The sequence below is a fragment of the Dromaius novaehollandiae genome, chromosome 3, assembly GCF_036370855.1.
Source record: "Dromaius novaehollandiae isolate bDroNov1 chromosome 3, bDroNov1.hap1, whole genome shotgun sequence".
Classification (NCBI taxonomy): Eukaryota; Metazoa; Chordata; class Aves; order Casuariiformes; family Dromaiidae; genus Dromaius; species Dromaius novaehollandiae.
The window spans coordinates 56819191-56840847 of record NC_088100.1 but is presented as its reverse complement, the minus strand read 5'-3'; the positions used below and the strand labels follow the sequence as shown (position 1 = coordinate 56840847).

General features: G+C 35.5%; 1 protein-coding gene across 4 annotated transcripts in view; it reads left to right on the top strand.

Moving 5' to 3' along the window:
- Positions 1 to 21657, top strand: part of TBC1D32 (TBC1 domain family member 32) — a 98102-nt gene that overhangs the window by 46385 nt on the left and 30060 nt on the right. For all 4 annotated transcript variants that reach the window (XR_010388349.1, XM_064508929.1, XM_064508928.1 and 1 more), the window contains exons 24-27: positions 3231 to 3353; positions 4552 to 4660; positions 5513 to 5606; positions 15381 to 15506. Coding sequence is in view for 3 of the 4 variants with exons in the window: in XM_064508929.1 (XP_064364999.1) it covers positions 3231 to 3353; positions 4552 to 4660; positions 5513 to 5606; positions 15381 to 15506 (452 nt within the window). In the remaining variant the exon portion in view is untranslated. The remainder of the gene's footprint in view (positions 1 to 3230; positions 3354 to 4551; positions 4661 to 5512; positions 5607 to 15380; positions 15507 to 21657) is intronic.

Below are 21657 nucleotides of genomic sequence, written 5' to 3'. Positions count from 1 at the left end.
AACCTCAACCGTTGTGTGTCTGTGTCTGAAGCCCTTCATGTCTCTGCCCAGATGCATTCCAGATGGCCTTTGGCTTTCCCAGCCCCATCCTTGCATGCTTGGACAGTGTCTCTGCATTCCTCCTGAGTCACCTGTCCCTGCTTCTGCCTCTTTTACACTTGCTTTTTTATGTTTAAGTTTAGTCAGGACCTCCTTGGTTATCGATGCCAGCCTCCTGCCATCTTTGCTTGATTTCCTGTTTGCTGAGGTGGACCGTTCTTGAGCTTGGAGGAGGTGATCCTTGAAAATCAACTGGGTTTGGACCCCTCTTCTCTCCAGAGGTGTTTCCTGTTGGATTCTTCCAACAGATCCACGAAGAGGCCAGAGTCTGCTCTCCTGAAGTTCAGGGTTATGACCCTGCTTTTTGTCTTGTTCCCTCCTCACAGGATCCTCGACCTCTCCACCGTCTCGTTATTGCCTCAGCTAACGCTGCCCCCAACTTCAACCATCCCTGACTAATCCTTCCTTGTTTGTAACTATGAGATCCAGCAGAGCGCTGCCCCTTATCAGCAACTCGATCACCTGTATTAGGAAGTTGTCATCAGTGCATGGGAGAAACCTCCTAAATTGCTTATGCCCTGCTGTGTTGTCCCTCCAGCAGATACCAGAGGAGTCCACAGGCTGCTCAAGTCTCCTGTGAAGATCCAGGCCTGTGAATGTGAGGTTTCTTCCAGTTGTCTGAAGAATGCATAATATACTACTACTTCCTGATCAGGCAGTCTGTAGCAGACGCCCACCCCGGTGTTGCTCATGTTGGTCTAGTTCTGACCCATAATCTCTCAGCTGGCCCCTCACCCATCCCCAGGCAGCGCTTCAGGCACTCCTGCTCTGTCATACATAGGGCAGCTCCACCTCCTCACCATCCCAGCCTGTCCTCCTTAAAGAGCCTGTGTCCATTCATGGCAGCACTCCATTGTGTGAACTGTCCCACCATGTCTCTTTTACAAGACTGTGATGCATGCAGATTTCTAAATCCTCCTGTTTGGTCCCCTTGCTGCATGCATTTGTGTATAGGCACTTCCTGTGGGCGCTGTTCCAGGGAAATAGCAAGAAAATACAGAAGTATACTGCTGTAATGGTCCTTCTCTGCTCTGAACTTTCATCCCCTCCATATATTTGTATTTCAGAAGCAAATTTCTCTTTTCTCTTTTGAGCTTTTTGTATGTGATCGTAGTTCAATGCAAATAATATTTGAACATTTGAAGAAAAACGGTTAATTTGGTTTTGAAATTTGCTGAAAGGAGGGAATTTTTAAAATATATTTTAGACTTTGTTTTGTTTTTAAAGTAGACGGTAGAATCCTCAAACAAAACATTGCTGAAACTTGGAAGATATGCTTTAATTTTATTGTATATATTTGGCCAGGTTTTATAGCCTTTTCATAATCGTGCACTCCCTATAGGTAGGATGTTGGGCTAAGTGGTCTGCTCCAATTCTTATGTCTCAAACATGGGGGAAAAAAAAGCAGCCATATTCAGGCATGCTCAGAAATATGCAGACTATAAAATGTGATTTTTTTAATTTTAATTTTTAGTCTATGCTTTGAATTTTTTTTTATACTTTATTAGTTTGGAAGGTGGAGAAAGGGAATATTACCTTTTATCAAGTATCTATACTTCAAGGACTGTATTTTTAATTGCATTTTTTAGTGTAGATGAAAATTTCAGTAGAATGCTCCAGTAGAGACTGCTTACATTAGGAACTGCTATATTTTGTCATTTAACCTACCACTGTCCCTCTCTACCTAACTCTGTTTATGGTTTGTTTGGGGTTTTTTTGCTCTGCCTTCTGTACCAAAGGAGATGCTATAAACAAGTGTTTTTTAACTGCTGGAAGTCTCAGTCAGGTTCTTTGCCATTAAAAGTTATCATAATTAACAGAATGAATTTTGTATCTTCATAACGGTTCTAATGTTCTTTGTATATATTTCTCTTTCTTCTATACAACAATAAATGTAGTTGAACTGTCATTTCTTCTTCTGTGCTTTAGAGAAATACTGAGAATGATCCAATGTCAGGAAATAGTTAATAGAAAATAAATAGATCTTGAAGAGAATTGAAACTGAGCAGATCAAAGTTATTAACAAACAAATAAACAAACATAGTCTTGGCTATTTATTCCTTGGTTACAATTTTGTGAATTTGTAGATATTAAATATACCCACAGAATGGCTTGCAAATTTTGGCTGCTGTCAGTAGAAGCATATTGAGAATTACATGGAAGAAAATTAGCCTTGACTAACAGTCCAGAAATTTCACACAATACGTATTCTCTAGTTCGTATAAAGTCTTACGTGAATGCAAAATATAGTGCTACGGCTTAATTTATGATGTGTTTTATGGCTTTGATAAACTGAAAATAAAAATAGCAACAAGAATATTTAGTCATATCATTTTCCATGAATAGGAAGCCTCCAATGAAATTATTCTGTTGCTATATTAGAGTGAATAGATTATATTACTTTTTTTTTTTAAATACTAATTTGGATTGCTCTTGCTCATATTTTCATGAAATATGTTGAAGTAGAGCACTGTCACTGTTAATTTGGTCTGAAGTTATAAAAGAAAATTATATTTAATGTGGTGTCATGTGTTCTTGTGATTATTAACTTAATTTACCACAGCTGTTCGTTTCTCTGACAGTATTAAAAAAAGAAAAAACTCCAAAGAGATGTATTGTTTTTGTTACATGTTAAAGCTTTTGTTGCTTTTGATCTATGTTAAATTTGATTATACAGAAGTGCTTAAAAGACTATTTTCTAATGGAAAGATGTATTTTTATCTTGATTTTATTTTCCCCGAGGATGACTTGGTTCTAAGTTGCCTTACCAGCCTATTGTTGTATAATTTCTTCACGTTTCACGTAGAATCTCATATTAAGTCTGTGTCATGCTTGTTTTTTGTGATATAAACACAAAGCAGACTGAGCTGCCAGTGAATGTTTTCTCTGCTTGTTCAGTGCACAGGAAAAATCTGTTGGGAACCACTCTCCGTTTACTTAGGGCTGTGCCACTTGGGTAGCTAAAAAGAATATAAAAGAGTGCACCTGACCTGGTTCTGTCTGGATATTTTCAAGCATTTATTTATTTATTTATTTCATTTTGAGATCTCATAAACATGTTCACCTTTGTCTTATTGTGCATTGCTGGCTTCCTGACTGATGTGGTGTCATTTCAATGTGTCCTTCTACAGGTTGTTAAATGTGCTATGCTGTGAGCTGGATACCCTGTTACTTTTAGAGACTCAGTATAAAGTGTCACAGGTTTTACTAACTGCTCAGGAGGAAAATGTTATAGAAACTTCTGAAGGAGCAGGGTAAGAAGTGACCAATATAAATGTTATTTCAACTGTAAAACACTTTTCCTGAAAGCATTTTTATACTTTACTGGCTATTCTCATACAAATGCTGTCACTGAAATTAGCTTCTAATATATGTAAGTTTACTTACATGTGTGTTTGTTATCAATCTTAAATTATGAAAAGATGTAGCAATGTTCTTTCTCTCTCTTCCACTTCAATTGTGTAAGAAAAAAAACCTACATTCTTCTCATTTTTATGGTCATTAAGAGTTATTTTCTAAAGAAAAAGAGTAGTGTGTACAAAACTTGTGGCTGTAAATATGATTTTCAAATTGTAATATTATTTTATATATATTATATATAATAACGTATAGCAACATATTAAAGGTATCATCAAAACCTAGATTTTTGTATTTATAACTTAATCAACTCTCCAACTTCTGTGACTTTTCATTGCTGACTTTTAAATAAAATTGTGCAATGCATCCTTTCAAGAGCAAAACTACCAGGAAAAGTCTAAATGACTGTCCACCAGTGCTCTGCACATAGTCACAGATAGTTTATTTCCTGTTTTCCTGTTTCGCAGCATGTTGAATGTTAAGAACTTCCCACTTCCTCTGTTTGCTATATGGGACAGGTACAGAGCTTACATCAAACAATATGGACTGAATGTCAGCAGATGTAGATCATTGTTCCATGCCTGTTGAGGGTGAGAGCTACTCCTTACACCAAGTTTCTAAACCTCTGTTTATAAAAACTGATTTTTATTCCTTTTTAAAACTCTTGTACCTGGAGCTACACAGTGACTTCAGACAACTTGGGTCTGCCTTTAGTTCTGAATAGCTCTGCTTTTTCAAGGAAGCAGGAATTTGCTGGTTGGCCAAATCAGGAGCTAAATTTGGCACTTCGTTAACAGTCTTCTGCCCTGACTGAGCGTGTGGGCATAACAACAGTTCTGAAATTTTCTGCTCGTGAACAATACTTGCTTAGATGTTTCCAATCAGTAGGAGATAGGGGGAGTAAAAAGTTAGGACAGTACTTTCGGACATCTCAGGGTAGTTCATGCTTCTGTTTATTTCTTCATGCTTATGTGTTGTGCAAGTCTTGCTTTAACCCTGGTGTGTCTCTAAAGTTATTTTTCTTTAATATTTTCTGAATGAAATGATGGTAAATCAGTGGTTCTGATTTTGTTTTGTATCTTTTTTCTCCACCAGAGGTTTTATAATTGATGGTGTGTCAATTGAGAGAAACCATGTTCTTGTTAGGATAAATCTTATTGGAGGACCAGAGGAAAGGATTTTGCCTTTAAGAGCACTAGATAAGGTTAGAGTGTAAAGTTTAACAGTTTCTCTTTCCGTAACTCCTGCCTTTATTAATTGAACTTTTTTGTTGATAATTCAGGTCATGAATATTATTTAACATTAAGAAATACAGCTCACCTTTGGTTTAATAAAGAGCTAACATTTTTAAGAAGAGATGTGCTGAAAAAAATGTATTGTTCTTGGTGTCTGGGGTTTGGCATGTGCCTAGAGCATGCCATGTTCAAATCAGATTTTTGTGCTGGTATATTTAAATGCTGCTTCTCCCACTATGAAAATGAATGCAGTTTGTGCAATTTTTTATTTTTATATACTTGTGTTTTCCATCTGTTAAGTCTTCCTTTTATGTGATTGTTTTTCCCTGCCTGCATTTTCATCTGCAGTATCTAATACCTGTAGCTTTCATCGGTGTTCTAACAATGCAGTGTTTGTTAAGCAGTTCCTTTAAGTGTTCTGCTTCTCACTGGCTGTCACTCTTACGAAGATGAGGTGCGAATTACTGTCAGCATAGCAAAGACAGCTAGATCAATGTGTAATGATGGAAATACAGTTTTGTTTTTTTGTTTTTTGTTTCTTTTTTTTTTTTGAGAACTGCAATTTCCCTTTTGGTTGGAAAAAAAATACTAAAATCAAAACTGTCAATGGTCTTTACCAGCACAGGTTCTGGTTCAAATGCTTTTTGGATTTTTGCATCCTGTAACTTTTCTTTTAATTGCGGAATGTCTCATCTTAAATACTAGTATCAGGAATAGTTTTGGTGCATAGGCAATAATTCAGTGAACTTCACCTTAGTGTTAATCAAGCAACTGCAGTTAATTCATCTCCTAACTTAATCTCTTTCTGGTCATGTTTCTAGGGGAGTGATCCATATCCTTGGCCAATGTTTTCATCGTTCCCTTTGCCAAAGTGCTATCGTTCGAAAATTCCTAGGAAAGCTGATTTCAGACAAGGTACAGAACATGCAAATAGTGTAGAAGTCAGACAAGCATCTCTGATTTATTTTTTTTCTTTTTTCAGATTATAATCTCGTAAATACTTCAGGATCATTTTTGGCTGTGTACTGTTGGCTGCATTTGTAGCTAAATAAGTTGGTTTGATTTTGCTTGTCTTGTTTTGTCAATCTACAAAGCTCTGTTTAGTAATCTAATTCTTATGCAAAGTTCAAGATTAACCTTTTGGCTAGTCTCAGGTGGATGACTCATGAGATATATTTATATCAACTCTCTAGTAACTGAAGCAAAACAGTACAGTTAAGCTACATATTTTTTTGTGTGCTATTTTCTTGATTCAGATCCCTGTGTTTACAAAACTTGGTGGTATGTGAAATAGACAGTGTTTAGGAGAGTTGCTTTCCACATTGAACATCAGTTTGGAATGTGGGCAGACTGAAGAATCCCTTGAAGATCTAGGCAAAGCAGTTTAAGTCATATAAAAGAATCTATTTTCAGGTTTTAATTTGTATAGATGATGCAGAAGAATCTGGTAAATTGTTTGTAGTAAATAAATCATTCCGTGTGTTTGTTCATGTTCACTATATCCTTGAGATGTATTTATTAGAAATTACTTGTGAATTTCTTTAGCAGATGCAGATTTTCAAAAGTGATAGAAATTAAGAGTATGCATTATGAGTAGAACAAATGTAAAATATTCTGTTTATAGATATATAGAAAAATAACATTATTAAAAGTTGGCAAATTTGTCAGGAATAAATCAGTCTAATTTCCTTCTCTGGCAAGACAAAAGGCCAGGTAATTATGTAAGATGAGAAAATTTTCTATATCTTTACCTTAGTAACACTAAGGTTACATGATTCTCAATGGAATTTTCGTAAGCCAAGAATTTAAAAAAAAGTTCTAGATCGAATCACCATAAAATGGATGCACATTTGTTTTAAAAAATGTCTTTAAGGAGCAGTCACTGCTGTTACCAGATTGGAAAAGCATATTTTGATCCCACAGAATCTTTCTCAGTTTCCTTGTTTGGAGCAGCTCTGTTACTCATCAGTAGCAAGTTGGATATTGGAACAGAGGTTGTATTTGTCACTTTTGGGGATGACAACCAACTGGGAATAGAGCTTGGTGAAGTCTTGTCAAGTAACACTAGATTTGCTAAAAAGAAACTTCAAGGGTTTGCAGATAATTTTGAAATATTGAAATATTTTTATTTGAAATGGCATTTTTGGTATTAAAGGTAACAAGTAAAAGTTTTTGTAACTTGGAAATGAACAAAACATTTAGTTTCAAGTCAAATAGAACTTAAAAAATGCTCCAACACATTCATTCAATTCAGTATCATTTAAAAAACACTGGTTCCTCTATCAAACCGCCAAAAAAATATATTTATAAAAGACAGGAGATAAATCTTCCAGTCAGTTGAACCTGGTGAGTCTTTGGGTGGAGTACCTCTAGCCTACCCTGGGCTCCACAGTCTGAGGAAAACGTACATTTGAGAGATTCTAGAGCACAGTGACAAGAATGGTAAGTGACTTTGAAGCATGATATGTGTGTACAGATTGGACTAATTGGAATTGGCTAATGCTGAAAAGACAGAGGTGATGCAGGTCTCTGACTATATCACGGGGGGTTGTGAAGAGGGCAGATTGATTTAGTTTCCATGTCCCTTTGCAGAAAAAGGAATAGCTGGTTGAACTGGCAATAAAGGTTTGTCACAAATTAAAAAAAATTCTAACAGGATGCATCTGGAAATCATGAAATATTTGTTCGAGGTTTTAAGAACAACTTTTCTGAAGTTGTGAATATTCAGAATTTATGTTGTGTTGTTACTCAGGCAACTAGCTTTGAGTTTTTAAGAACAGCCTAGAGAAGTAGTTCTTTGATTTTTTTAATTCCGCTTCGGTGCAAGATGGACAGGGCTCACACAGACTTCATCTGAATGGCAAAAGTTCTGCAGCCATGTGAACACTTCTACTTTGTATGAGTGTGATTGAATGACTTCATTGTTGTATTTCTCGCTAATAAGGTATGGCCAGCACAGTATTTCTGTAGCATCCTGAAGATGTCTGTATTCGGATTCCATGCAGTGGAGTTTTTTTTATGTAACCTGTGTGGTATCATTTCTGTCCTCTATTTGGGTAGCGTATAGTACGTGAATAATTAAAACTGCTGGATTCTTAGCTCTGTGTAAGAATGTCGCACTTCTTTGGCTGAAATGGAAAAGTTTATAACTATAGGTTTTGTTCTCTGTCCTCACCTCTTATTTACCTCCTCTCTTCTTACCCAGGAGACAGACACCTGAAGAGAAGGTCACCTTTTCTTTTTCCTTTCAAAATTGGTTTCTTGTCCTATTGTTGTGCTGTTAGCTGTGAAAATATAATCTGAGGATTTTTTGTGTGTGTGTGGTTTTCTGTTTTTTTTTTTTTTTTTTTTTGGTAAGTGGTATCTGTGGAATGGATATTGGAGATTGCTGGGGAAGGAAGAAAAAAGTTTACAAAGGTGCCCGCAGAAATGCTATTACTGTCTCTGAACATGTTTTCTTTTTGACCCTTCCTTCAGATGGTGCTTAAGGACAGATGCAATAACGGAACCTTTATTTCCTAGGTGTCTCTCTTAGGACAAATGCAGGTTGTCTTTTTGAGCGCGAGCCAAAATTACTGAGTGAATATTTTGGATCCAGACTGGTTGTTCCTCTCTGAAGAGGTTATGGTCTACTGAGGTCAGGGAGCAGTAAGCTTCATTTCCATGGAACCAGACCTCATGTAGCTTAAGGAGGTAGCTAATATAACAGAAACTATAGATAAGGTAACATGTGCTGGGTCGTCATTGAAAAAGGCTTATTCACACTGAATTTTCTGCCAAGAAAACCCAAGAAGTAGTTTTTTCTTATATCTCTTCCTTCTTTTGAAGGACAGTAGTAAACATGCAGCAGTGGCACCTTTCTGGTTTGAACAGTTTGGGTATGGGGGAAGACTAATTAGCTGTAAGAAAAAGCAGAGCAGTGCTAACTCTGCAGAGTGACTCGAACATATGTTTCCCAGTAGCAAAGCCTAAAGCCTGCTTCTCAGAGAGCACTCATTATTATGTACTATGTCCTGATGTGGTGCTCTCAAACACACTGGCAACTGGATATTTTGCCTTGCTAGATTGAAAATGAAGTTACCATTTATGCAGGCAAAATTAGTACCTAAATTCCTCCATTTTATGGTGGTACTTTGAATGGGTAGAGTCACCCAAAGGATATATTTGTATTTAAGGAAAATCTGTAGTGATTCACTCTTAAAAAATATCTGCCCTTTTTTTGCAGGTATTAGGAATTTGTCTGTATTGTATATGTTGCCTTAGGAAAGGATATGTGGAAAAATAAATTTGCAGACTTGCGATTTAATTTGCATTAATTATTGCGACGAGTATTTAGAGTTGGAAAACTATTGGATGGCTGTATATTAATGCTTCATTTCTTTCAAATATAGTGAAGCTTCAAATGATTTATGGAGATCATTATTTACATGTGGAAATTAATTATGCTATTTCCACCTGTTTGCACTGCAGCAAGATACCCTGTTGCTTTTCTTTTGTCTTAATTGTTCAATTATTATTTCAGTAACATAATTTGAGAAGGAACTGTTAAGTGCTTTTGAAAGGGTGATACAGCCCTTTGTCATTCAGAGTACAGCTATTAAAAATAGTGGATTTTTTGCTTGTAATATTTACTGTAGATTATTTAAACTTAAATAACTGTAATATTCACTCTTCTGTTTCCTCAAAGATCTTTGCTTTCCTTCTCCCAGCTCTGCAGTTTTGACAGTTGTTGTTCAGCATACCTGAACACTGGAGTCCATAAGTTTCCTACAATAATACTTAGCATTTTCCTTATATATACACACCCTATTCCTTAAGCTTACTCTCTTCTTGACTTGTGCAGTCCAGAATTGCTACCAAAAATATTTTATGATAATGTTCTCAAAACATTTTTGGTATTTTGTCTCAGCCATTGTTCTCAGAGTTCTGCCTGTGCTTTACACTCTGACTTGAATGAGAGCATGCTGCTATGTTTTGAAGTTGTTTTTTTTTTGTTTCAGATATCTTTTCAGCCATGGTTTTTAGATATTCACCTGAAATTATCAATCTCTGTTATATTCATCTGTCGAAGAACAGGCTATGTCAGCTTTCCTGCTTTCCTGTTTTCTCTTTTAATTTAACACAAATATCTCCATCACTTTCACTTCTGTGACTCGTCCTCCTTTCTATTTTTGGCTTAGCCTTCATGTATAGCTTGTCATCTTCTACTCTTTTAGGAAAGATAAAAGATAAAAAAGTGAACAAGTCTATTTGAAATGTATGTTGTGTTTGATAAAATATATATCCCTGTATGGATTTTTCAGTAATATTCAAATTAATTTAGTCGGGTTGCCGTTACCCATTACTTAAGATCTTGAATAAGATACATGTAGATTTATAGATTTTAGTCTGTTAGTCACAGAAAAACACTCTCGTTCTCACAAAATACAATCAGATGAGAAAGGACATGTGGCATTTCTGATGTATGCTATAGCATTTATGAATTTTCCTAGGTCTTGCCCACTTCAGACACAAAAGCTAACTGAAGAATAATTTGAAGCAGTTTCTTTTATGGAATGAGATCAGTTTAAGCTTACAGAAACTTTTGGTGTGGTGGTTAAGATTTTGTACACACAGGTACACTCTAGGATGATTATAGTGCAGTTTCATGGCTTGCTAAGCTGATGGAAGTGGTTAATGTTTTGACAAGGCTACACGAAGTTACCAGTGCTAGCACAAAGGAAGAGGATGGGAAAATATAGCCACATACAGGAAGAAAGTCTGGACTGCAGCCAATGACTTAAACTGGCATAAGCTTGTCTTTAACTGCACAGTTAGGGCATGACTTCTTGTTATGGGTAAGCCTGTTTAATAGCTCACTGACATTGGAAGAGGAAGGTCTTACTTATTTCCCTCCCTACCTGTTCCTTTCTTTTTTTCTTCCTATTATTGTTTTTTCTTCCTCTGTCCCCTCACGACACAATCTTTCACTCCTTCAGCAGTTCTGGCATTTCTTACAAAATAAGCCAATTCAAGTCATTAATGTAGCAAAAATAGTGAACCCATTTAGTGATATACCAGAAAAGAGGTAAAAGAGGAGCAGGACTTCTCCCTTTTGGCATTAGCAAGTTTTTCAAAATATCTCCAGCCAGAACATGAAAGCACACCCTTAGTAACAAGCAATAAGTATAGCCCAGCACTGAGAGATAATTGAAGTTCCAGCCATGTGATAATGTCATGGGGAAAGTTACATTTACCTACTAACTTGTGAAAGTTAGCTGGCATTTAATTTGTGTAATAAGGTTTTTTTAAAAAAAAAAAAAACACAATTTTCACTCAAAAATAAAATCATCATGCTCTTAGATGTATGTTTTATTGTGATGACCTGCTGGAGGAAGTGATAGTGAATGTTTAATGACAAACTGTTAGGAGAAGTAGTGGTCTCGCTGGAAGAAGATAAGACAACGTGCCATGAGTTGCCACAGTATGATACCAGTTATGGTAGGTAATGGATATATTAAATGCATGGTTATGCTACAGGAACTTGGTTGCCTGGGTCTAAAGTTTGTCTCACTTTCATTTGAGTTTGAACATTTTTCAGCTCTGTGAGGATCTTAAATATTGAATCTTTCTTGACTGGGGAGAAAAATCTATTGGTAATATAAGTGCCATCCCTGAAGAAAAATGAGTTCTTGTTTTCCGTCGATTGCTTGCCTCTCACTATTTTGATAACAGAATTGAAAATTAAGTGTTAACTTGGCAGTTGTGATGAGTAGGTAGTTAGTATTTTACAGAAAGTATTTACTCTTGGATTTTTTCACCTCTCCAGACGTTTTTCAGACTCCTATGCACATATCTACATCAGTTACATGTGGTACACATTTCAAGTGTCTTAAGCTTCATTTTCTTTGCTAAATATTGCCTTCCCAGAAGAGCCTTAAGATAAATACAGTGGTCTCTAGTCTTCAGCAAAATTTCAGAATCCATCCTAGCGATGGAACATATATTAGCATTGTAAAAGGCTACAACTTTAAAGAAGTTTTGGATCCATTGACTCTGCTAGCTACTAGCATGTACACTTTTCAGTGATCAGGGATATAAGTGAGCCAGATAAATAGTATTTGGAGAAACATGGAGTTTCATAGGAAGGGAAGTTTGGGGAAGACTGACCTCAGAATGTGTCAAATGAAGGGACCAAGCGGTTATATAGTGTAGCTAAAGCCCTACAGGTTGTACTGTAGGCAAAATAAAGATTTTATTTTGTAAAAGCTGCAGTTAGAGGAAGAGTATTGGAAAGACAAATGTACAAACAGCTATTGAGGGTAACTGTGGAAAGAAAACCAGGGATCAGATGAAGATACCAGGAGGAACCAACAGAGATGGAAGGGTGATGGTCTTAAAATCCTGCTGTTGAAATTCTTGGGGAATTTTTGTAGAAGTAGTATTTTGTTTGGAGGAGCCAAAATTTCACTGTGATCTCTTTATTTGTTGAGGTGACTGCCCAGATCTCAGCTTCTAGTTTCTGGTCCTCAGCTGCCAAACTGAATTGCTAAATCTTCTGGGAAGTAAAATAGTTGTTTAACTTGCAGAGGAGTATTGCTTTACAGTTCTAAGATTTTCTTCAACCATCACCTTTTATAAAAATAGCAGTGAAGGGGAGAGAAAGAACTAGAAATCCTATTGATACTACAAGTGTGAATCCTTCTTCACATCAAATTTTCTTAATCACAGAAGCCATTCTTAGTGTCAGTGCATGTTATTTGGAAAGATACTGACTGAGGATTTAGTTATTTGAGGATAACAAAGGAATTTCATGTTAATTAATTTGGAAGAATTGTTAATGTTAATAATTAAGTTACTATAATGAGCTTTTCTGAAATACTGTTTATTGTTTTAATGAATTCCAATGACGGGGGACAATCTGCTGACATAAAGTGTTAATCTTTAGGCTAGTTTAAGATAAATTATATGCAATATAGTAATTCTGTTAAAATATTTTAATCATCTTAAAAGAATAAAAGCATTTGCAAATAGCATTTTGATTGTGTCATTTACTGGAAAAATGAATTAAAAGATTATGGAGAAGTAAAAATGACAGCAAATACTGCAAATAGCCATAGACTGGCTAAAATGCTTGTCAAATCTTAAATTAGAAGTCACCTTCGTGAACAGGATATGAATTTCTATAATGGTATATTTCAAAACATAGAAATGGAACAAAGGTAAGTTTGCAAAATATGAAGAATTCTTCATTATCTTAGTGAATGGTCAGTAGCAGTTCAGGCTGTGATCCTTTAATAATGGTGGGAACTGGATCATCCCACAGCAAATGCAGAGTGCACACAGCTGTTCAAGTGCATGCATGTACACTCATCTTATTACTGGATATAGCCTTTAATTTTCCCTCAAAGATTAGCTTTTAACAACTGTGGCAACATTTTTTCTGATCAGTTCTATAAATATTTTCCACACTAGAAAAAATTAAAAGTTGACAGGCAGAAGAAATGTTCTGTATTGTTCCAAAGGAATGAAGAGTGCAAGTAGAAATTCTCAGGTTCATTTTTATTAGGGAAACAAGAAGTTTTCGTTATCTTTCAGGGTTGTCCTGGAACTTTCCCACCAGGGCAGCTGTCAGTGATGCAGAAATCCTAGCAACCTTAACTATTCTGGGAACCAAGTAGCCTGAGAAGAGACATTCCTATTGATTGTTTCCATTTTGTAGGATCAGTAATTTCTATTAGAAAACTGTTTTTAGTCAATTTTATCTTACATAAAATTACTTTATTAAATTACTAGGCATTTGAACTTAAAATTTGTTCTGCCTTTTGGTTAAAAACAAAACCGAACAGTCACCCCTTCCCAGTCACCCCTTCCCATTATATCAGCATTTTCTAACAAATTGTGCATATGGGAAGAAATTACTTTCTCTCTTTTTGACAAAGCATATGTATACAACATTCTTTTAATTACTACTTTGCATTACCCAGTATGCTGTGTCATCGTGTGTCAAACTAGCTTGCTTGTGTTTATTGTTCAGTCTGAATTCCAAGACAGAAATTTTTCTTGCAGAAGATGTTTGATTTAAAGACAGAATTCTTGTGGCTCTAAGTACAAACATTGAAAGCCAACCTAACGTTTTCATCTGTGATGATTACATGCTGGTTTTTTATTTGTCAGTATCGTTTTCCTGTTTTCAAGCCCCTATTAGAGTTAGCTAGTTGTGAAATTTACTGCCTCAGCCTGTGATATTGTATTTTAGAAAAGTCGTAAAGTATGTGTAATTTCCTCTAGCTTTGTAGAAAATAGAGGAAGAAAAAGCATTTTATAGCTAAGAGAGAAGAGAACATACTTATTCTCCTTTTGTTATTGCCTCGGTGCTAGTTTTAATTTTGAAGGCATGTCTCCCTATTGTATAGGAAAAGAGAATATGGTTTTAATAACAAAGTGACAGTAACAGCAAGGAGCTATCTTTGAAACTCTTGCTTTGTGTTAAAAAGAATTCTTTCATAAAGACTTTTTGTTAAACAGTTACACGAATTTGTTTCATAAGCAAACTGAACTCATAATGAAAGATGTTATCTGGTATCTTTGTGCCTCATATGTAACAGCACTATACCAAAAGACCCTGTTTTAATAGTGCTTGGGAACAAAGTCAAGTGTTGAAAAGTTAGAAAATGCCTGAATTAAATTGTTTCAGCTTTTGACAACACCAAAAAAGGGCCCGTGGCCCTCAGCTGGAGGGGGTTGGGTGTCCCTAGAATCTTCAGAGAAGACCATGTGAAATACTGAGAAGTTTTTATGAATACTATGAATAAACAGAATTGTAAGTTGACTATTAGTGTGCATTTCAGTGACAGCAAAAGTAAACTTTTAGTTTGATGATGTGTCTCCATTTTGAGTCCCTGGGCTAAAGCTGGGAATTTCTAGAGATCATAATGAAGCTAGTATAAAAATTCTCATAGCATTGGCAACCCAGTATATTTTTCCAAAAATTTGCTTGATGTATATGCCTAGCAACCTGAAGGCCTATCATCTATCCAGACTAGAAGCATCTGAAGGAAACCTGCTCATAGAAAGAGGCAGGAATTTTCCATGGAGCACTGTTATCTTGCCATCAACCATGTTTCATTTCATGTTCAACAAAATAGTGCTGCCACTTTAGTTTTCTTAGGAATTTGATGATATTTGGTGGAGCTCTGATTTCTCCCATTCCTCCCCTATTTTTTTTATTCTCAGAGTCATTAAATTACATGGAAATATCAAACTATTTTATTTAAAATAAATTTCACCTCTTATTGTTTGGGGACAGGGGGGTTATAAAATGTAGGAGTGATAAAAGATGTGCCTCAGGAACACCTTAAATGTTCAAAACCTTACAAGTAAATGGAATGAAAATTTTTTTTCTATATAAAGCGGAATGTCATCAACTTTAGGACTAAGTGCTTCTCCAGTATAATTGTCATAGGATAAGGGATACTTTGTTGGTCTTTTCTTCCTGATGTGTGAGGGCTGCCAAAATATTAGGCAATGACAAGGCTTTCAGCTGCATCTGACTCTACTGTTTTTCTCTGAAGCAGTTTCTCGTTTCTGAATGCATCTACTACATCCCTATGGTAGTTTGTAGCTTACAGCTTTTTATTACTTAGCATAGTTTAAAAAAAAAAGCCAAAATTACATTACAGAGCAATGCTTATTCTTCTTTTATTCTAGATAACGATCTGGACAAGCTCTTATCACTTTTAAAAAATCCAGATAAACAAACTGGTTGGGCAGAAAACTGTAGAAAACAGTTCTGCAAAGTCATGAAAGCCAAACCTGATATCATCAGTGGAACGAGTGAGTATTGCTTATTGATTTAAACAAAAGCAAACAAAAGCCATTAGAAGAATTTTTTTTTAATTCATTGAGAATTATATTATCTTTATAATTAGTCAATTTTGTATTGATTATGAGAATTATTTCAATGTGATTTGCTTATGAAAACAAGATTTATGCCTCATGTTCTGTTTGTATCTCTCTATGTGCATCACCCCTGTGAATAACTTTTAAACCCACCGTTTGTTTTGTGCAAAATCTGACAGAGGAAGAGGGCTCAAAGCCTTTCCTTCAGGTCTTCTAAAGGTCCTTGATTGTGGCATTCGGAAAGTGGAAAGGAGAGCTTGAGAGGAAAGATAAGCACTTCCCAGACATCAGTGAATTACATTGAAGGGGAAAATAAATAATATGAATAGCCAATTTTGGTAGAAGTTTTCAGAACTAAGCCTTACTAAACATCAATGCATGCACTCATTCAGGTTTTTCTCTTTCTGTGTGTATTTCCTGATGAATAATGAGCTTGTGCTGCACCGTTGGTATGAATCAGTTAAAACAACAAACCAACCAAAACAAGACCAACAATTACCTATATGACATCAATCACTGGAAATCAGACTTAATAACCAGCTTGTAATATAATATAAACTTGTATAGCAATGAAGAAACTATGTGCAGTTCTTTAAGAATTCTGATTATAGAAGATGCTCAATACATAGTCTGATCTTTTGCTTACATATTCCAAAGACTCCCATTTAAATTGTTTAGAAAACTAATCAATACAACTGACAGTCAAGATAGAAGAAATATATTCTATGTGAGATCAAAGTAACACAGCATGGTGTTTTGTATAAGAGACCTGAATTTTACCATAACTTACAGAGCCATATGAAAATTTTAGGGCCTAAGGAAGTCATTTATAGAGGAATTGATGCAGTATAAAAATAATTAATAAGAAACCTGACACTTGTGTGAATGTGATTAAAGTCCATAATTACTGAAATTTTCAAAATTCTCCGAGCTTTCTGTTTAGTCAGAGCTTTTACCTTCCATGTGGAGGAATGTGTGTGCGTAGACAGAATATGCATGTATTTGTTTATAATATATGTATGTGTTTATTGTGTACATTATAGTGTACACATCCACAAATGCATGTATTCATCCAGAAAGAAAGAGACCTTTGTAAAACAGGTGAACAAATGGAGATTCATAAGCTGAAACACTGAATATACTTTATAAGAACTTCTGCTGCTGTAAGAAAAATAAATTGAGGAGAGCCATTAAAAAAAAAACTGCTCAGTGAATTACTAGTTTTATAACTAGTTTATAAGAAACATGCAAGAAAAGTAAACATACCTTTTTTGCTAGAAAAATCTAGATTTTTTTAATGTTACACATTGTGAAGCACAAATAATTTAGTCTTTGCAAAATCAATTTATGTGAATGCAGCATATTTTCTAGACAGATATCTTCTTGGATTATAAGAAATTAATGTTGAAAATTGTTAGTCTGTCTTCCCGCATGTAAAAGAAATTATTTGTTGACAAAACCTGTTTTTATATAAAAACAGAACATTCATTTAAAATAGTTGGCTTACAAAGAAAAAGAAAATAGAATTCTATTCTTTTATGCTTTGTCGTAGGCTATACACAGCCTCAAAGCCTGTGTAGGTTATTTCCTGTAATTTTACTGGAGGTACCAGTAGCTAGAATTAGGAATTTAAAGGGAATCACTAGAATTTGTTAACCCAAAAGGAAGAGATTAGGGTTTCTTTTGAATAACTGTTTCTAGCTGAGATGGAACAATTGGGAGTAAAAGTATGCAAGAAAGGTATCCATGAAATTTTTTATGCCTCACAGCAGCTTCTGCAAGTGCATTCACAAACCACACAAACAAGTAAAGTGTGAATATGGAAACAGACTGGCTTAATGAAATGCTAAATTAAAAAATACTACTAAAGAATAGTAATAACTAAGTGAAAGTAGTGTTGCTCTAAGGTGAACTCAAAGCTGTTGTTTTAATGAGGCAGATCTGCATGCAGATATTTCAGAAACAGCAGTATTTCTGCTAGCTCTGTGGTTTGAGACATTATATTCACTGAAACTATTTTATGAGAGACAGCTGTGCTGCTAGGTGTCTTCTGAAACCTCTCCCAAATTTGAGAGAACTGAAAGGCCTTAATCCAGATCCCAAGAAAGCAAATCTTTACCTTCAGTCACAGCTAGAGCAAACTGTAAGGATTACAGAGATAAGATGCATACTCAAAAATATGCTTCCTGTTCTGGGCTCTTTTCCCTAGGACAAGGGAGACTAACATTAACAGAAATGGAATCAGAACATAACCAGCAAAGACAGTATTGAAGGCAATGACTGTATAGTGTAGCACATATTTACGTGAAAACATTTTGGGATCTGGTGCCAGGATTATCAGATGCTGAATCTATAGAACCTGCTAAAATTCTATCAGAACATCCTTAAGCAAACTGTATAGTGTCAATACCCATCATTTACTTTCCTCATATTGACCGACTGGAGCTTCTAAGTTATTTCTGTGGTCAAGCATCAAGATCCAGTTTTGAATCTTTTCTGGAACTGTTAAAAGGACATAGGAACCTTTCACAGGCTTGTATCTCTTTTAATGTGGCAGGACTGAAAGTGAGGACTCTTCTTTGTCTTCTAGTAAAAGATCTTACTCTAGACAAGGAGCTTCCACTTTCTGTTGTTTTAAGCACAGACACAGGACTTCTAGTCATTCTTTCTGTAAAGGTGAAACAGATTTGTGGATCCCAGGGAAATTGTCGCGTGACATTAAGCTGCTTTGCCATGTGTCTTTAAGTCACTCAGATCAGCTAGACAGCCACTGATACAGCCCTTCGTCAGGTCTTGGCCTCTTTTGGACTTGTTGAGGCAGTCTGCATGTTGCAATACACGTGGTCTCCCTGAAGCACTGTTAGTACCTCTAGATAAGAATTTTCTCTATATTGGAATCGACACTTTGGCAGAAAAAGAAACAGCCAAGTGAACTTCTGCAAGGATAGGTTAAATTTATATGGAAAATTTTTAAGCCTTATGAATCTAGGCTTAGTATATTACAAGTGTTCAGTTCATTCATAGGGCAGGGAGCTATTTTTTTTGAACTAGTGATCTCAGCTTGACTGTCTCATCCGTGCCTTTTCAGTTGTCTCCTTATCCTTCAGGTGAGACAGAAGGCATGTCTGTTGTTTGCAGTCCCACTTCTTATCCTTTCTTATCTGTTCCCAGTTAACAATGTCATATCTGCAGGTGATTTCTCTCCAGTCTGGGCACATACAACAACTTTAATCCTCTCCTCATTTAGGAGACTTTAAACCCTAAATAAGAAAAAATGGGGGTGTTGCAGAGATCATAAAACTGTGTGCTAACATTCTTTCATCCATCATGGGAGATAATCAGTCTCAAAATCCTAGGTTTTTTTCCTCATACCTTATAACTGTATATCCATATGGGGATATGGATAAGGATCGTGAACCCAGCTACAGTGTCCTGCTCCATGGAGGCATTTAGAGTTTCTGCGGCATGTTCTTCCTGAGAAATCTGGACTTAGATTGCCATTATTCTTTAGGATCTATTTACCTCCAAAATGTTCTCTCTCTCAAAAGAGAAAAAAGGCAGTATCTTCTTTATGGTGATTTTTATCTTCAGGGAGTTACTCTTTTAGTCTCAGCTAGTATTGATGACTTTTAAAAACTTGAAAAACATAGTGAGAAGCTCTTGAAATTGCTGAGATGTTGCTGGAAAATGCTGTTTGGGTTTGTTTTGTTGTTGTTTTTTTTTTTTTTAACAGGGAGTTGAATGGTTGCTGAAAGCAGAGTGATTATGATCAACAAAGCATTTTGGAATCCCATTAATGCTTTGTGAGCTCTGCACTGTCTGAAGTAGCTATGTCAAAACATGGTGATGAAAAAGACTATGATCCTTTGAGGAAATGTCATTGTCTGTGATGTTTGTGTTCTACAGCCTTTAGCAGTCACTGCATAAAGTTGAAAGTAACTGTAGAACTTACCTCATAGGATGAAGAATCAAAAAGATGGGTATTTTCAATAGGTATGACTTTTTTTGTTTTATTTTGTTCCTCTTCAGGATAACAAAATATTAAACTTTTGCCATGTATCAAAGTAGCCTAATATTTTTAATGATAGTGTAATAATTGGATAAATGTTGAGCAGACCCAGGAAAAGAATTGAATTGTTCCCTCATCAGCAGGAGTTGTGAATGTAGCTTATAAGTATATGTATATAACCTACATGTAGTTTATAAGGTACACCTGTAGGCTACCAGAGTCTCAGCAAGGAGGGTGTCTTAGTTGTCAGCACTCTGCCTGTATATAAAAATAAAAATGATAAGTAGGGACTTCAGTTTTGATGAACAGGATCTTTCTGATTCAAAGAAAATGAGATACTACATTTCTAGAGCCATTAGAACATTGGTAACATGTTCTCTCCTTTTTAGGAGAAAATGGTTTTAACTTCAGCCTTCATTAGGTGGAAGACTTAACTTCAGCCTGCAGAGTAGTCTTCCATAGGCTCTCTTTATAAGTGTGAGAGAAACTTCTCCCAGCTGTGATTTCAAAAAGGCAAATCAGAGCAACTGAGTTAGATTTCCATTCTAAATTGGTCCTCAGATGAGCCTGTTTTTCTCTGTAAGAACCAATTAAGTTTTCTAAGCTCAGTTTCATCTTTTTTAAATATTCCCCAAATCTTCTGTCTCTAAGATCACTCAATTAGATCTAGACTCTGTTATCTGCTCCCTTTTTTTTAGTATGACCAAATTCAAAGTATTGCATTTGCAAAAGAGGATTTTAAAATTATACAAAAAAGATGTTTACCTTTTTATGTCTTTGCCTGATTTTTGAAGGAGGCTTGTTTTAGAATTAAAATGAAACAGTAGGTCTTTCAGGTTATGTAGGAAGAAAAATTGCAAATCAGAATTTCTTTCTTGTCTTCCAAAGCAGTTTGGAATAACTTCCAAAGGAAAATCTTTCATGCAGTGTAAGCGCATGTGAATGTGAATGTGCATGCATGTGAGTGAAGATTACACTATTTGATTAGTGTTGAATTTGAAAAGATTGTTTTCCATTAATAAAGAAGATATTACGTTATAGTATGTTGTTTTCTTCTTCTCAAAGAGAATGCAGGTGGTTCCTTTGCCATTTCAATGTATAATAATTGAAAATCTCTCCCACTGATCCTGGGAATTCAAGAAGGGCCTCCCCATTGATGCCATTAAGAATGGAATTGCTGGCAATGTTTTTTGTAGATTTATTAAATTGAAGTTGATGGAGTTAAGAATTTCTGACACTACTGTTACAAAAAGAAACTAACTGTTCAAGATTTTCACTCTTGAATTTGTAACCTCTAACACAAGTCATGAAAGACTACTGTTAACTCTTGAGAGGTGTTTTTTTCTGTTTGTTTGTTTGCTTGGTTTAAACTCCTTTGAAGCATCTGAGAGTTAGTATAGAATATGATCAAGTTACATTACAGGATCTAAAAAGTTCTGATGCTTTTGTTACTAAACATAAGGCCGCTCTCTAGTGGCACCTTGTAGTTTTTTACCTTTCTGGCTTAAACCTTTTAGAGTGTGGGTACTAGGTAACCTCTCCTGGTTACTCCTCTTATTAACAGTTTGAATCATATGTTTTTTTTAATCAGTACTCTTACATTGTTTAAAAGCAATTTAGATTATTTGCCTTTTGTGCATTAATTCTTTGTGAATGACTTCAAATGAGTGCTGTTACAGCAATCCTGATTTTGCTGCACAATGAACTTTTCTAAATTTGGTTTGTATGCTTTTTCAGTTGAATGAAAAATCACTGAGGCAGTTTCTATCTCATAAACATTTCCAGAAAGTATGTAAATAACAGCTAATTGACTTAGTATTAAAACACAAAAATTAAAATAATGTAGAACAACTACTTGTCATTTTACATGAACATTCTCTTGGAAGAGACTATGTCTTGTGAAAACCCTCTATTTGTGTATTAACCAAATTCGTTTTGATACACTCCACTTATGTGTCTTTTCCTCTCTCAAACTTGATTAAAAGCTTTCAAAGATCCTGATAGGCACTTAGATAAATACTTTTAAATGGTGGAAGTCAATTTTGTGCTTGAGTTTCAAAAAATCGCTTAGTAGTT